Raw genomic sequence first — 14,386 nt, 5'->3', positions numbered from 1 at the left:
TGGTTTCCAGGCGCATATCGGCAATCAACTCAAGAAAACAAGTAGACTTGGTTAAAACGACTTACCATGGGGAGGGGAAAAAAAAAAAAAAAAAAAAAAAAAAAACCTAACACAATTCTTCCAATTTTTTTTTTTTAAGGTTGAAAGGTTTAAAAGTTGACCAACAAGAACCATGTACATAAGTGGGATTTAACATGGCAAAAGAGCATATAGCCTAAGGATTAGTTTTCATTAAATAGCATAAACTACATAAAATTCTTTAAGACTTCTCTGAAGCCAGTTTTACAATACACTAGGTACTCAAATTGGAGTAAACACTGATAAAATCTTGACAAATATTCCAGAAATGCACTCCAACTCCTCCAGACAAAAGCAGCAAGTATTCATCAAAGTGCAAGTTTCCAACCGAGCCCCGAAGCCTTGAGATAAAAAGGGATTTAAGTCTTGCGACAAGATATTTGTCTGACAGACTGTCACTATGCGAAATGCTTTATCAACATTACCTAGATAAACTAAAAAACAGCGTTACACACCTGTTCTTTTCAATTATGGTGACAAACCCAAATGATCTGCTAATGATACAGCTACAACCTCCCAGGAACGTGACAGCTTTAGCACTTGCCGTGCGACCGGTATTACAAAAAAGTCACGGCACTTAAAGCCCTGGGTTGCCTACAGAGTGTTTCACCACCACATTACAGTGGCTCAAAAAGGATTAGGGACCCCCTAGGGATTAACAAAGGCTAAAAAAAGAAATGCCAAGGCTAGGGTGCCAAACTCTGCAACTCCATTGCGTAACAGAAATGAATGTATCCATGTTATTACTCACTTTTTACTACGCATCCTAAGGATTATGTTGTTTAAAAATATACAAAGGCCCTGGCATGCGATAACGCAAGCCAAGACACCAGGGAACAATCATTACAGGATGTTTTTCCCCTCAATCTAAACATTACACAGAAAAGAACTATTTCTGATCTCCAGGAAGCAAGTCTGTAACAACGTAATCCAAAATGCTCTCTTCCAAATAGCTATCACAAATACCCACTCCCAAACTATTGTGAATATCATGGTCACAACTGCTTAAAATAYGGCTGAAGCCACAGAACCAAAGAACAAACAGGCTTTTAGGTCTACCCAGAAGAGGAGAGTGTTGACAGRTAAGTGGGAATGAATTATGGTTTATAGGAATATACCTATGAGAACTGACTTAACATCAACAAAGAATTTTTTAGAAGCTACTTTTATACCTGTAATGACACCACTTATCTCCAAAGTCTCCAGGATGGCCTAGCTTGTGTTTCAAAGATGAAAGTCCAGCAGCACCAAAACAGAAAGCTCAAGGAATTCAATTCAGAGCRGCTTTCCTGGTCCATACATGAATTAAGTACTTGTGCAAAGTAGTCTACGCCCATTTGTGCAAAGCAAGACTTCTCGGTAGAGCTGGAAGGAAACACTGGACCAAGCTAAGGTTGCCCTGCTTGTTCCAGCACGCTCAGAAATCACTTGGAAAAAAAAGGTCAGCCTTGTGTGTCCATGAAGGACTTATATAAATTATCACATCGGACTTGCTGTTATCCACCACACTGTTACTGTACATTACACAGAGTTCTTGCCTGCTTATAGTATAAACAAGCTGCACAGTGGCCCATTAGTGGTTTTCAAGTTTATGCTAAACGTTGCAATTTATTGCTGTCCTTTAGGTTAATGTACTAGTATTCCATGTATTTATAATATATTTCTGGATTTGTTGTTAATTATGATGCAATGTTTAGATACCAAAGATCAATCCAGACCCCACAGTGTTTACAGATATATGTTAATGAAGTATAAAGTACAGTAGATCTCCTTCAGTTCAGAGTTTATGCTATAGCTCAAGGTCAACACAGAYTTAATACTTGTGTCTGTATTTCAACATTTTATCTACCCTCTGCTATACGACCCTAGAAGGGAGAAGGGGCAAAATTGCCACGGTACCTAGAGAGGCAAACTTGATCCGCATGGAGAGGCTGCAGAGCCGCTCAGTGCGACAGCGGCCGGGCCCGCGCGGTCCCAGGCAAATCCACTCCCGATGCTTGTGCATAATGCAAGAGTTCRAAGCAGCAGCTCACAAATCTCAACTATGTCTTTTCAGAGCAAGTACAAGAAAGAACTATTAAAACACATTATAACCTTCCCAGTGCTTTTCCTGCTCGTGTTTCGCCCTGCTTGCCATGAATTTGGGTAAGTTACACCAGCAGCAGGAAGCGTGTTGCACTCATCTCACCACACTGAATTAACAGCCAAGGGAAACAGGGATAAAGCACAACTGGCAGCACCGTGACAGGAACCCAGCGCAGGTTTGTGCACGCCAGCAATGTCACAGGCTGAATGGACCTGTGCTTGAAGGACATGACTGAGTATTTAATTATGCTCTGCAGAGAGATGGCAGAGGCAAAAACACAAAGCACTAAAGAGTAACAAAGAGCTGCAGTGAGCGGGAGACAAGGGTCAAAATAAATTAGAAAAATGGTCTGCATTTCACATTTTTTGACTGAAAAAAAATAAGGAAGTGATATGGCAGCGAACAGAAGTGAAAAAAATGATAAAATAATGGACTAACACAGAGATTCGTCAGACCCACATGGACCCGACTGCCTCCCCAAGGGGTAAAATTTATTTCAGCTCCACATAAAAAGAAACCAATGGCAGAAGCTGGGCACAGAGTCACCCTTACACTCAAGCAAGGTCCTGCCACTCCAATAGCTACCAATAGCAGTACCACCAAAACTGTAACTGCAGCGTGTGCCACAGCTCTGCACCTCGAGCTCGTTGTATATATATCCTAAAAAAAGTGTCAAATGTCCTGTGGCAGTCCCGGCTGGAATGTTTTTATCATTCTGTGTTTACCTATCCCGGCTGAAGTCACTTGTAGCAGCACTTGGAGTCAGAATAGAAGTCTGACAGCCTAAAGATTACAGAGGACCCTGGCCATCAGCCCACAGATGCTATCATTATTACGTTTATTTGTTCTAGGTTGAGATAATGCTGTTTTCAGGCTCTTTTTTTTTCTGTTTACAATTTAAGATCAAAGAGAAAGGTTCATCAGGTGACAATCTGTAGCTTTCATCTACAATAAATGAGCTTCCTCAGCTCAGAACATGCTATACCACACTAAAAAGCCTGCAAAATGTTCTGGTGTAGAAATATGAGTGTGATAAGTATTATTTATATATTTTCAAAACATTCACTTTACTTGCTGGAACACACTCACCTTCAAACAATATCTTCAATGTCTGTTCCTTGCAATCCCTTTCACTTTTGCTTGTATTCTTGGTTTTGCTCAACAGCACAAAGTGATTCAGCAATTAATAACACACAAGGGCAGCACAGGTGTACCTTACTGTCCAATGTAACTGATTATTTGCTGCATCTCATCCTCAAAAAGCCTAGAGATAGCTTAGGATATTTCATAAAATTATTATTTTATCTTCCAAAACTATACAAAAAATCACTAGCCACTTAAACCAAGCAAACAATGATTTATAATTAGCAGGATAAAATCGTTAATCAAGTTCCTCTTAAGTATTATACTTATTTTCCAAGGTATTTGATAGGTTTGTTCCTGACTCTTACCTTTCTCTGAGATAATTCATTCCTATAGTAAACAGCTGTCTAAAATACTAGACTTTTCCAGCATGGTAGCAACAGGAACACTTTAGAGATGATGCAGTTTTCAGCTACCAATAATTTAAATTCACACAGATTGAAACATAATCAGCCACTATGGAAATGATATCAACCAGACTTTAAAAAAAAAAAAAAAAAAAGAAGCTTTCACATGTTACTTGTTACAAGGTAAGGAAAAACACCTAAGGAAAACTGCACAACCCATAGTTAAAAATGGTTTGAAGCAACTATAATGATGGTACCAGAGCCATCCAGGCTTCCAGTGTCAGGGACATAATCACAGTGCCTGAGGCTTCTCTGTCACACTCGTTTGCATCTGCCAGGCTGTCACAAGTCTGTGCTTTCAGAGGGTAATTGCATCAGCAAGTGCATTTCTTACCCTGTGGTGACATTTTTATTTATGTACTTAAAGTGGGTCCTCTTCCACAGTTATACAACACTATAAAGGTGAGGCTCCAGCCATGCTTAAAAGCAGGGCTGTGAAGGACTCTCGTCTAATACATTACACTGCATGGATTATTGCAATACCAGCCATTACCTCTCACTTGTCCCCAGTTTAAAATTTGGAATTATTAAGCATTTTAAGGTCATTTCAGTCTATTTTACCCTAGACTAATCTAGCATAAGTTAGACTTCCATCTTCAGAAATGTGACTATTAAGTTAACTCCGCATCATGAGATTTTCCAGCAACCTCCCCATTTTGCTGAAGTGCAGCTACAAGTTAATCAGTCCTTTGATTAACTCTTCCTTTCAACTCTGTGCCTTTCTTGGGCTTTTAGCACCAAAGCCAAGCAAATCCTGACAGTTGCTTCACAGGCACTAGACAAATGTTTAACATGTTACATGAGAAAAGGTTAAGTACAAACACAGCTAATAATCTGGGCTCTTTGGAAGTAGTGTCATATCTGAATAAATCTGACAGCACCTCATTGTAAAGGGCAAGAATTTATTATTGTCCAGGTTAAACGCTGTGCTCTTATCCTTTTTGCAGCTAGAACGTAAGAAAGGCTCTTTGTGTGCTGAAACAAACATTAAAGTGCCAACATACACAAAATGTATAAGGTGTCTGGGGATTATTCTTCAGCAAATAGTTCAACTTACTTTGGCTTCAGTCTCTCCCCTGTGAAGTGTATACAAATGATGGACAGCACTTTGTGATGATGACCAAGGATGTGTCAGTATTTGAAAAACATGGAAATCATGGCCTAATGTGTCAGTAGTGACCAGCAACATCCCTAGGTAAAATGAAAAAAGAAAAAGAACAGAAARAGAGATTAATTGCTGCAAAAGAAGAGGCTTAAAAACTATCAACAAGGCTAACGTTTTACATTTAGTTTTCTGTAAACAAAAGAAAATAATTTGCAAGACAACTGCTGAACTTCAAGGGAATAATTTCTCAAAAATCTGAGCTTCAACTGAAATCAGGTAATAATATCACAGGTGAAACAGTACAGTACCAAGCTATTAAAATCAATTGAAAAACATGGAAATACTCAACCTGAAGTCGAGAATATGCGTGATCCGTGTGAAACACTGAATGGRTAACATTAGTGAAATCCCCAAAAGTTCTTCATTGTGAACAAAACCATTAAAAAAACAAACCAAAACAAAAAACGTTTCCACCACCATAATTATTTTTGGAAGCAGAAATACCTCCAAAATAATGGATACCCACAACAGTCATGAAGCATCTCTTACAAACATGTGTAAGAGAAACTGCTTGATTTACTGCTAGAAAGGCAGCAAATCAGAGCTGAGAGCTTTCAAGTGAAATATTAAATTAGGTACTAATTTCATTGAAAACAGCTCACTGATGGCTGTACTGAAATGATTAAATTACAAGATTAGTAGAGTCRCAGTAACTTATATACATTGCTTACTTTTTTCTCCTTCTATATGTCAGCCCATGACCCAAGTTATGGTCTTTGAGTTTACACTCAGAAACAAGTATTYGAAATCTATTTGTCCTACTGCTTTAGTGTTTTATAGCTCTCAGGAAGGATGAAGATGTGTTCACCCACGGCAGGGCAAACTGGAGCCTGCCCCTGCTCCAGGCAGAAGGCAGCCGCAGGCCGGGCCCAGGGGCTCCTCCTTCCCTGGGCAGAGGGGCTTCACTTGAGCCCGGCTCATGGACCCGCAGAGCAGCACAACGTTTATGTCCTTAAGGAGAACACGCTGATGCTTCCATTTCTCTGATCACAGCTCCTACAAAGTTAGCATCTTTTGAACGCCATTACTTGAAGAACTATGGGGCACACCAGAGCCAGAGAATTAGAGCCAYGAAACTGCAGATAAATCTAAATTGCAGTTACAAACTTTCCTATGAATTTCCTTTTCAGCTTGACCACTGATGCTGTTAGGGCTTGGAGAAGGAGAGGCCACCCACACTGCACACATCTATTTCCTCAAAATCACCCAAAACGCAGAATCTTATGTCTGACCTCAGCAAGATTCTCTCCAGTAGACATACTCAGACAGACTTTTACTGCACGCGGCCACTACCCTGATTGTGTGCTAGAAATGAAAGGCAGTTTGTTATGGAGCTAAGAAATCCACGAGTGCATTTGGGTATTATGTTTGGGCGGTAAGGCATGTGAGTTGAGGTTGGTCTGGATGTTAATGTTGGCTTAACTGGCAATTTCCTTGATTTGTAGTGACTGCGTTGATAGGAAATACAGCTAAAGTTGCTCAAGCACAAGTCAGCCAAGTCTTTAGTGTGGGATTATGCACACAATTTGCATTAATTCTGTTCTGAAACATCACAAAATACACTTCCCTTTTAGTGAAGTGTGCGGTCCTCAATAGTATATTCCATTTCCAGCACAGAACTGGAAGCAAATAGGGTTTCTGTTCTAGAATTAGGCTGCCACTTTTACTGCAGCAAGGATATTCCAAAAGATTTAATTCAACACAGTATATATTTTCTACATACCTATGTTTCCTTCTCCTTACACATTAGACAGTTTTATATGAAGATGAGCATGCTTTTAGTTCTCCTAACTTAATGCAAATGGAAAGGATCTTTGGAAAGCGAGAAGCTGGATGAGTATGTAAAGCTTCTCTCAACACTAAACAGACAGCCTCTGCAAAAGTCGATTTCTTCCCCTGCAGAAGTGCCAGAAGTCTTTTCTAAATACAAACGTGGAGCTGAGTGACCCGGAGATTAGAGCCCAACATTCCTCACATGCACTCCAGCACCTGGCACAGTGCAATGAAGACCATAAAAAACTCCGCAGGAGCCAACAATCTGTCTGGAAGCTGGAGACAGAGAGCTGCGTCACAGTGACGAGCCAGGGAAAACACGGGAATTACCGCCCTGCACTGTCCATCACCACGTCCATCTCCTGGTCAGCTGCACGGCATCTTGCTCCCAATTCCAGCTAGCAAGGCAGGTGCTGTGGATGGTGCTATAAACCCCACAGGAAGCTGATGTGATAGAATTTTACCTTTCCTCCCCTCACCAAATCCATAATGTCAATCTACCCAGAGTAGGACATTGCTAGGGTGATCACTTTGGCAGCATATATACTAAACTCAGGACAAAAAAAGGAGAAAATTAACATGGTTCCTGTAAATAAAGAAGTGTGTCTCACAGATTCATAAAGCAACCTACATGGGGTTTTACCTGTTCAGGTAAAACCTGATGACACACAGAGTATCTGAACAAATTAAGAAGTGAGAAGTGCTTGCATTCGACAGTTGTGATCATTTCCATATGATTTACATAGTTCTTGGTTCCATATTAATGACCTGTTCTTGCCTTGGGTTTTTTTTTTGTTTGTTTGTTTTGCTTTGGCTAGCTCGAAGGAGTAAAGAGGTGAAAGATAATACAGCATTTGTGGGTGGAAGGGACTTGTTTTAAAAATAGAAAGATGGGCGGTATCTGATTTGGCAATTTTGTGCGTCTAATCTAAAATCCTGCTGTCTGTCACTATTTGGAAAAAAAGCAACTCACTGGATRAAAGCCTAAGGAAAACAGACTCTTCACACATAGTAGCAACTATTTTTCAACAAATTATAAGGCGTTTTTGTTACACTCACATTTGCATTTGAAATATAAAATATATCCTTGCTTAAACTGCATCAACACAGAGGTCCCAAGCACAAAACCAAACATGTGAAAAAGCATGTATTTATAAGACAGTATTTTAAAATATTTTTCCTACTGTTATTGAAACTATAAATCACTCATTTTAGAGCATTTCTCTTTTTCTGATGTGGTATTTGCCATMTGTCTCGACTTCACACTGAGAAATCCCCATTTTCAACTATTACAGTTGGACTCGTTATTTCTCACCGCATCTCCCCGCAGCGGCAGAACGGGCCCAGCTCGGAGCGCGGCACAGAAACACCTAATCCCAGCAGAGAGACCGAACCTTGAACCTGGGTGCCTGCCTCACTTGCACTTGCCAGGCCAGGAAACACTCAGCTTTCTAACGGACCTCGTGACAGTTTTCCCAATAAGTTGTTTAGATGGGAAATATGGGCTAAAGCTGCCATAAATTCATTCAATATGTTTTTTCTTATGATACTATATGTGTGTGTACATGCACATCCATCTACCTTAGAATACTATTGTAGGAATAAGCATAGACGAACATGGAATAGTTTTCAAAGGTTTCTTGCTTATTTTTCAAAGTGGCACTAACCCCTATTTAGCAGGTAACATCTGAAATCAATTGAAATCTTGCATATACAGCAGCCAGTGAAAACTTAYGAATAAAGGAGATATTGCTTAGTGCATGTCCTGCTGCAAACTCTGCGTTTTCTTATCCCTCATGTGAAGAGTGCAGCTACGTTAAATTAGTGACTTTTTTACTGTGTGGTTTTTCAAATCCACAGAGATTTTTAAAATTTGGTTTAAAAGGAACTGATACCATAAGGCAACAAAAATTAAAAAAAGGCAAAAACAAAAAACCACTCTAGTTTTGTTTTAACTGACATATATTTGCCTTAATTTAAAGCTTCCTACTTTTCATGTATGCCGCTTGGGAAACAATAAGCTTCTTTGAGAAGAGGAATGTTAAAAAAGTACAGAGAATACACGCATAAAGGGAAAAACTAGTACAGATGTAGACTGCGGGTTAAGAGCTATTTCTGCAGTATCAGAAGACTAAACCAGACTCTGGCCTGGCCATAAACTAAGCCCACGCCCTAAACGAGGTGCCAAGCCACAAAAAGCATTTGCGTCAACTGGGAATACAAGGAAAAGAAGGACTTCTAATTATAGGGCCTGGAAGCGGAAGCCCAGAGTGATTAGGAGTTTAGGCGCTGCTGTATGTTTATCTGGGAGCTTCCTCTCCCGCTCAGGCCGGGTTTGATAGATGAGGGTTGGCCTAAAGGGTGGGATTGAAGTTGCTGATGGTACACGGCGTTCTCCGCGAGCCGGCGGYGACGCCGACTCAAACCGAGGGCTTCTGTGGCCTTGTACGAACATAACTCTTCTCAACCAGGCGGCAGCTGGTTAGCCCAAAAGGCAAAATTAGAGAGTAGCGAATCTCAGTTGGGTACTTGCTGTAAAGTCTCGGAAACCTGAGCAGCTTAAACATCTCCACCACATCCTATTTATAACACCTAGCTAATTGCATAGTTGTTTATTACGTGCATAGAAATGAGATGCACACAATTTCACCTTGGGTTTCGGTTTCACGTGTAAATTCGCTTTAAACAAAGCCATCTTTCATAAAACSGAAGGGTTTTCTCTCCTTCTAAAACAATGCCATTTTGTAATTATATATGAAAGAACTTAACACATTCAAGCTGTGTTGAATTTGGCCTTAAAAAACACCAAAAGTACCATTTTTAAGAACACAGGCATACAACTCCATAAGGAAAACATATAGTTGTGGATATACTTAATTTAAGAACATAGTTCTTATATTTGCACACACATATAGCCAGAGACCCAAGTAGCTATTTGCCCAAATATGCCGTTTACACAAAGAATGATACTAAAAAAAGTGAACAATGCCTTAAACAYGAGTGCAGATACCATGAAATGTTGATATTCCGCTTTATGAAACATATGGCCTGACCTATGCGTAGCACCTTTATTTATATTCATTTAACTCCTCTCTGAGGCAGACACTAGTCAAAATAGAGCCAAACATTAGTGCTGCTACGCCCACAGTTTGTATATATGTATCACCAAGTGTGACACAGTTTAAAAAAAAGTCACTAAAATCCGACTTAAATAAGGAAATTGATTTATAATTTTAACATGCACTAAAATTAACAATACATAGAAATCACACAAACTGCTCAAAGATAAATATAAAAAAAAGCTATATGCTAGAAAACTAGTAAAGAAGAAAAATAAAATCAGGGTAAAATCTTGATCTCCTCAAAATCTACTTTTGACATTGACTTCAAGATGGAAAACTTGTCATATTTTTTCACCTTACTTAGCAAAAACAGAAAAAAAATGATTTTCATGTAATCTGTGAGGCACCAYCAATGCTTCCCAACAAACAAATAAGGTATTTTTTTCTACCCAGTTGCTCTGATCAATGGGAAACACTTCTGTAGAGACATTCCAATTTAAATCTCTTTAACTATTAACTCAAGGGCACCATCACATTTCAATATACAGCATTTAAATAATCAGAGGAATTTCAGGTCCGTTAAAGGTGCAGTCAGGCATCTCAAGGGGTATACAGTTTAATCTATTTTACTGCTGGTCCAACATTAATTTTCTCATTATTAATGGATGGAAAAGCTCTTTTGTAACCAAGGAAGTGTAATTATTTAAAATTTCAATGTGTTGCACTCTGCTCTCAGCGGCTAAGCTGGCAGGAGCAACACTTTTGGAAAGCAGATCGATCACTCATTACATTTAAAGGTAAAAACAAATACTTAAAGATCAGTAATTTTTAGTCTTTTGCTAATTATTTGAATATCTTTATCTTGAAAGTATCTTTGACATATTACCTGAATCAAAACAAAAGCAAAGTTTAAAAAAGCCAGACTACCAATTGCTTCAATTTCTGCTCTCTGCCCTGGTTCCAGGCGTCTTTTCCCTCCCTTCCCTGGAATCACGGCACCAATCACTCCATCACTCAGCACAGTCTGGAACATTTCGTCTTCCTGTTTGCTGAGAAATCCTCTTTTTACTTCTTGAAGCCTAATTCTCTGGAGCTTTCTTCACAAACAACCTTATCCTTTATCCCTATCAAGTCTTGCTTTCCTATCTTCCTGGAAGCCACCGTGGTCCCAAGACACATCCCAACCTGACGTGCAAGGGAGCTCCATGAACTCACGCTGCAGGTTATGTACATGTGAACCTACCTCCCCTATCTCATCTCCTTCATGCTGGTGCTCCTGCCAAACCGAAGCAGCATCTACTGACTGATACTGTCATCTTGTGCTTCCTTATAATACCTTACATTGAAAAATATTGCTCGTACTGCCACCCTTGAAATGGCAGGGAACAGTGAGAGAATCCTGAAGCTGTGAGTGCCTCCACGGCTACATTTAACACTCGTGTCAAAAAGCTTTCATTGAAATGCCCTGGCCCACGTAAGGTGACTGTTCAGTTTTTGCASTAAAACTTCATTTGCAGAGGTCGTATGTCCAGCTACCTGCTCGAACAAATCTGCAATGAAAGCACAACCTCTAAAAATAATTCAAAGCAAGAATAACTCTCCTTTTCCCTGGGTACCCACAGCCACCTACTGGATTCGCTGCAGATAGAGTTCTTGGCACAACGCCCTCCCTCCTCAGCCATAACCGAAAAGCACAGCACAAATCTTATAAAATGACAGTAATGATAGATTAAGCTTTAAAAAACTTCCAATAGGTGTACAGGGTTCTCAACTCAATTGCTAAAACAAGGCCAAGTAATGCGTGGGTTTGTAAGCATGCTCTGCTCCTGGAACATGGAACACGAGCAAAGAAATCAAAGCRTGCTGCTCATCAGCAGTTTCTAACTTCGCATCCAAGGCCAAACTGGCTGGTCCCAGAGCAGCAGCAAAAGTAAATCTGAAGCTGGGAGGTCCTGCAGTCCCTGTAATAAGCTACTGGCTGGCTCTGTTACAGTTACTCTGCAACTACAGGGTTTGGGGAGGAATTCATGCCAAAGGCTCTGCCAAACGTGCCACACATGGAAAGGGAACAAGGGGAAGGTGCTCCCAGGGCAGAGCCCATCGCGAGCCAGTGGCCTCACCTGCAAGCCTGGGCAGGGCAGCCTGCAGAAAGTCACTATGGAAAACTTAAGGTTACAACCACTTCAGATCCTTGCAGCAAATTTAATCTGTGGAAAAGAAAAAAAGGTACCGAGATCTAAGTACTRTGTCCTGTTTTGCCAGGCTGGATGTGGCCTTGGGAGGCCAGCCTCAACTCCCAAAGTGTCCAGCAAAGGGGTGTGCGCAGCTGGGGATGCATGGAGAGGATGGAACTGCAGCGGAGCGCGCTGCAGCTCCCACCACGGCTGGTGGAACACCAGGGGGGTCCCAACAGCTTCCAGAGGCAAACCAGACACTGGAAATGAGGCACTTACAATTAGCAGATGCACCTAAAGCTTAGGGCAGACTACACCGCACTTCTCTTTGTAACTTGCAGCAGTGATAATGACCCACACCTGATTTTGCACATTCACCTTATTTACATATAAGCATCCTGGAGAGCCACGAGCAAAGAGCATGGAGAGGGGCAGCAAGGTGTTGCTGGGTCTGACGGCTACCAAGGAGGGTCACGGCCRCTGCTCCAAGGGGCTGGTTTACAGCCTGCATCCCCGGCAAGGGACGGCCAGGCTCTGCTCCTCGGGAGACGCCACAAATTGTTCCCTGCTTGTGCAAGACTAGCCCGAGTCTGGCACCAAGCAACGCAAAATCAAAGGCAGTGCAGTTATGTGATTAGTTGCCACAGTGCATGGCTGGCAGCCCTCTCCGCATTCAGGAGGAAGGCTGCCAGCGCTGCGAACAAAAAGGAACTGCCTCCAACTCCGCAAGGGCCGAGAGGCAAAGCTCCCTGCCCTGGCACAGCGCAGCACGCTGCCGGGAAAAGCGCTGCCCGAGCCCAGCCGGAGGCGGCGGATTCCGCGGGCTGCCGCGGTCCTTCACCCTCGCGCCCGGCGAGCACGGAGGCTCCGGCGCAGGGAAGGACATTCCCGCCCGTGCTGCCGCTGCGGAGGATGMGTCTCCCTTGGTCGCACAGAGAAATCTCCTCAAGCAGCACATGCCAGGGGATACATGAGTGGAAAAGGCAGGAGAGGAGGCCACGGCTCCCCGGGCTGCCACCCCGGCCGTGCGTGGCAGGGACACGCGGGCACCAAACCCGAGAGCAGCTCGGGCTTCCCGCCCCTCCGCGGGGGACGGCGGGGAAACTTACTGACCCGTGTGCGGCACCGGCGAACGGACTATCCATTAACTAGCGCACTGCACAGAACTAAATTGCGTTAGAGACAATAAAATGAATATGACTTCTGAGCGTTCATTAAAACTGTCACCAACCATCTGAAATTTAACCTACAAACCACAGCTATCGTTCACGTGTCCCGAGAAAAGYTCGATTAACCGGCACAGCAGTCAATACTTTTGACACACAGTAAATATTGCAGGCAGTACCTAGAGCTGATTTTCCTAAAYGTGACAAGAAATAAATAAAAAATAAACGAAACCCAATGACACACCTATTAGCTACAAACTTTCACATTAGAAACCACACTTCATCTAGGTATGAGTGATTCAAGACTGACCGGCACTCTCCTAYGCAGTCAAAAATAGGAGAGATGCTAAATACACAATTTTCTGTTTAAAACTTGATTTTAATCAAAACCTAAACTCTTGTTCTAAATTTCTTGTGCTGACTGTAGTCCAAACAGTAATTCAAGCTAAATTGAAAAAAGAACATTCATCTTTGTATTTCATATTTCTATAAATACTAGAAAATTCTAATTTTATGAAGCTAAACCACACCAAATAAACAAAATCCAAAATGTGTTAGCCACAACGCTGAACACAAATACTGGGAAAAGTTCCTTTTTCAGATAACCTACTCAAAAAAAACGTGTCCCACATAAAACAAATTCTGTAGACCAGAGATGCTACTGGGTGCAATATATTTTTACATAAACTGCCAGAATTAAAGGGGGGAGGTGGTTATTTCCAGGCTTGGGGATAACATTTGCTACATATGAGCAGCTGGTCGAGATTCGAGGCTAAACCAACTGTTTCCTGTCACATTTAGCAGCCCAGCACATTTAGAGCCTTAATATGAGGAAAAAGGTGAAAATTTTTATAGCTTGCATCATGGTGCAGTCTGTTCTAAAACTCATAAGCTATGCATTTGGTGGAGCAAAATTTACTCCTTACCTTTTTCAGAATTACCAAGATATGAYTTTATGCAGAAAATATATACTTTCCATTTTTGAATAAAATGTTATAATAAGAAAAAGGCTTTCAGCCTCACTGTTTATAAAACTTAATTAAACTTGGCATGTCCGTAAAATTTTCTGTTTACCTAGGGAATGGAGGGGCCTTACAGTTTATCATGAATGTGGTTGATAGAAATGATAAATATAATGTAAAGATCTATCTGCCTGGAACTGATTTCTAGAACACTGCTCTTATTTCCTTCTGTATGGATTCTATTTTTATTGCATTACCTATGGCTTGACAGAACAAGCCTAAACGGGGACAAGAGTGTTTTCAGCAACCAATGTTCAACTTCAGCACAAATAAAATGTCTATTATTTGCTTTTAAACGTGAAGAACATTT

The 14,386-nt window shown here is 41.2% G+C and overlaps 1 protein-coding gene across 4 annotated transcripts in view; it reads right to left on the bottom strand.

Moving 5' to 3' along the window:
• The window catches only part of BCAS3 (BCAS3, microtubule associated cell migration factor), a 265,434-nt gene that overhangs the window by 189,666 nt on the left and 61,382 nt on the right, over nt 1-14,386 (bottom strand). For all 4 annotated transcript variants that reach the window (XM_026047802.1, XM_026047803.1, XM_026047804.1 and 1 more), the window contains exon 13: nt 4,772-4,905. In XM_026047802.1, coding sequence (XP_025903587.1) covers nt 4,772-4,905 — 134 coding nt within the window. The remainder of the gene's footprint in view (nt 1-4,771; nt 4,906-14,386) is intronic.

Source organism: Nothoprocta perdicaria, unplaced genomic scaffold, assembly GCF_003342845.1.
Source record: "Nothoprocta perdicaria isolate Ctin4 unplaced genomic scaffold, notPer1 scaffold_50, whole genome shotgun sequence".
Lineage (NCBI taxonomy): Eukaryota > Metazoa > Chordata > Aves > Tinamiformes > Tinamidae > Nothoprocta > Nothoprocta perdicaria.
The sequence above is the reverse complement of the archived record's forward strand: the minus strand, read 5'-3'. Positions and strand labels throughout refer to the sequence as shown.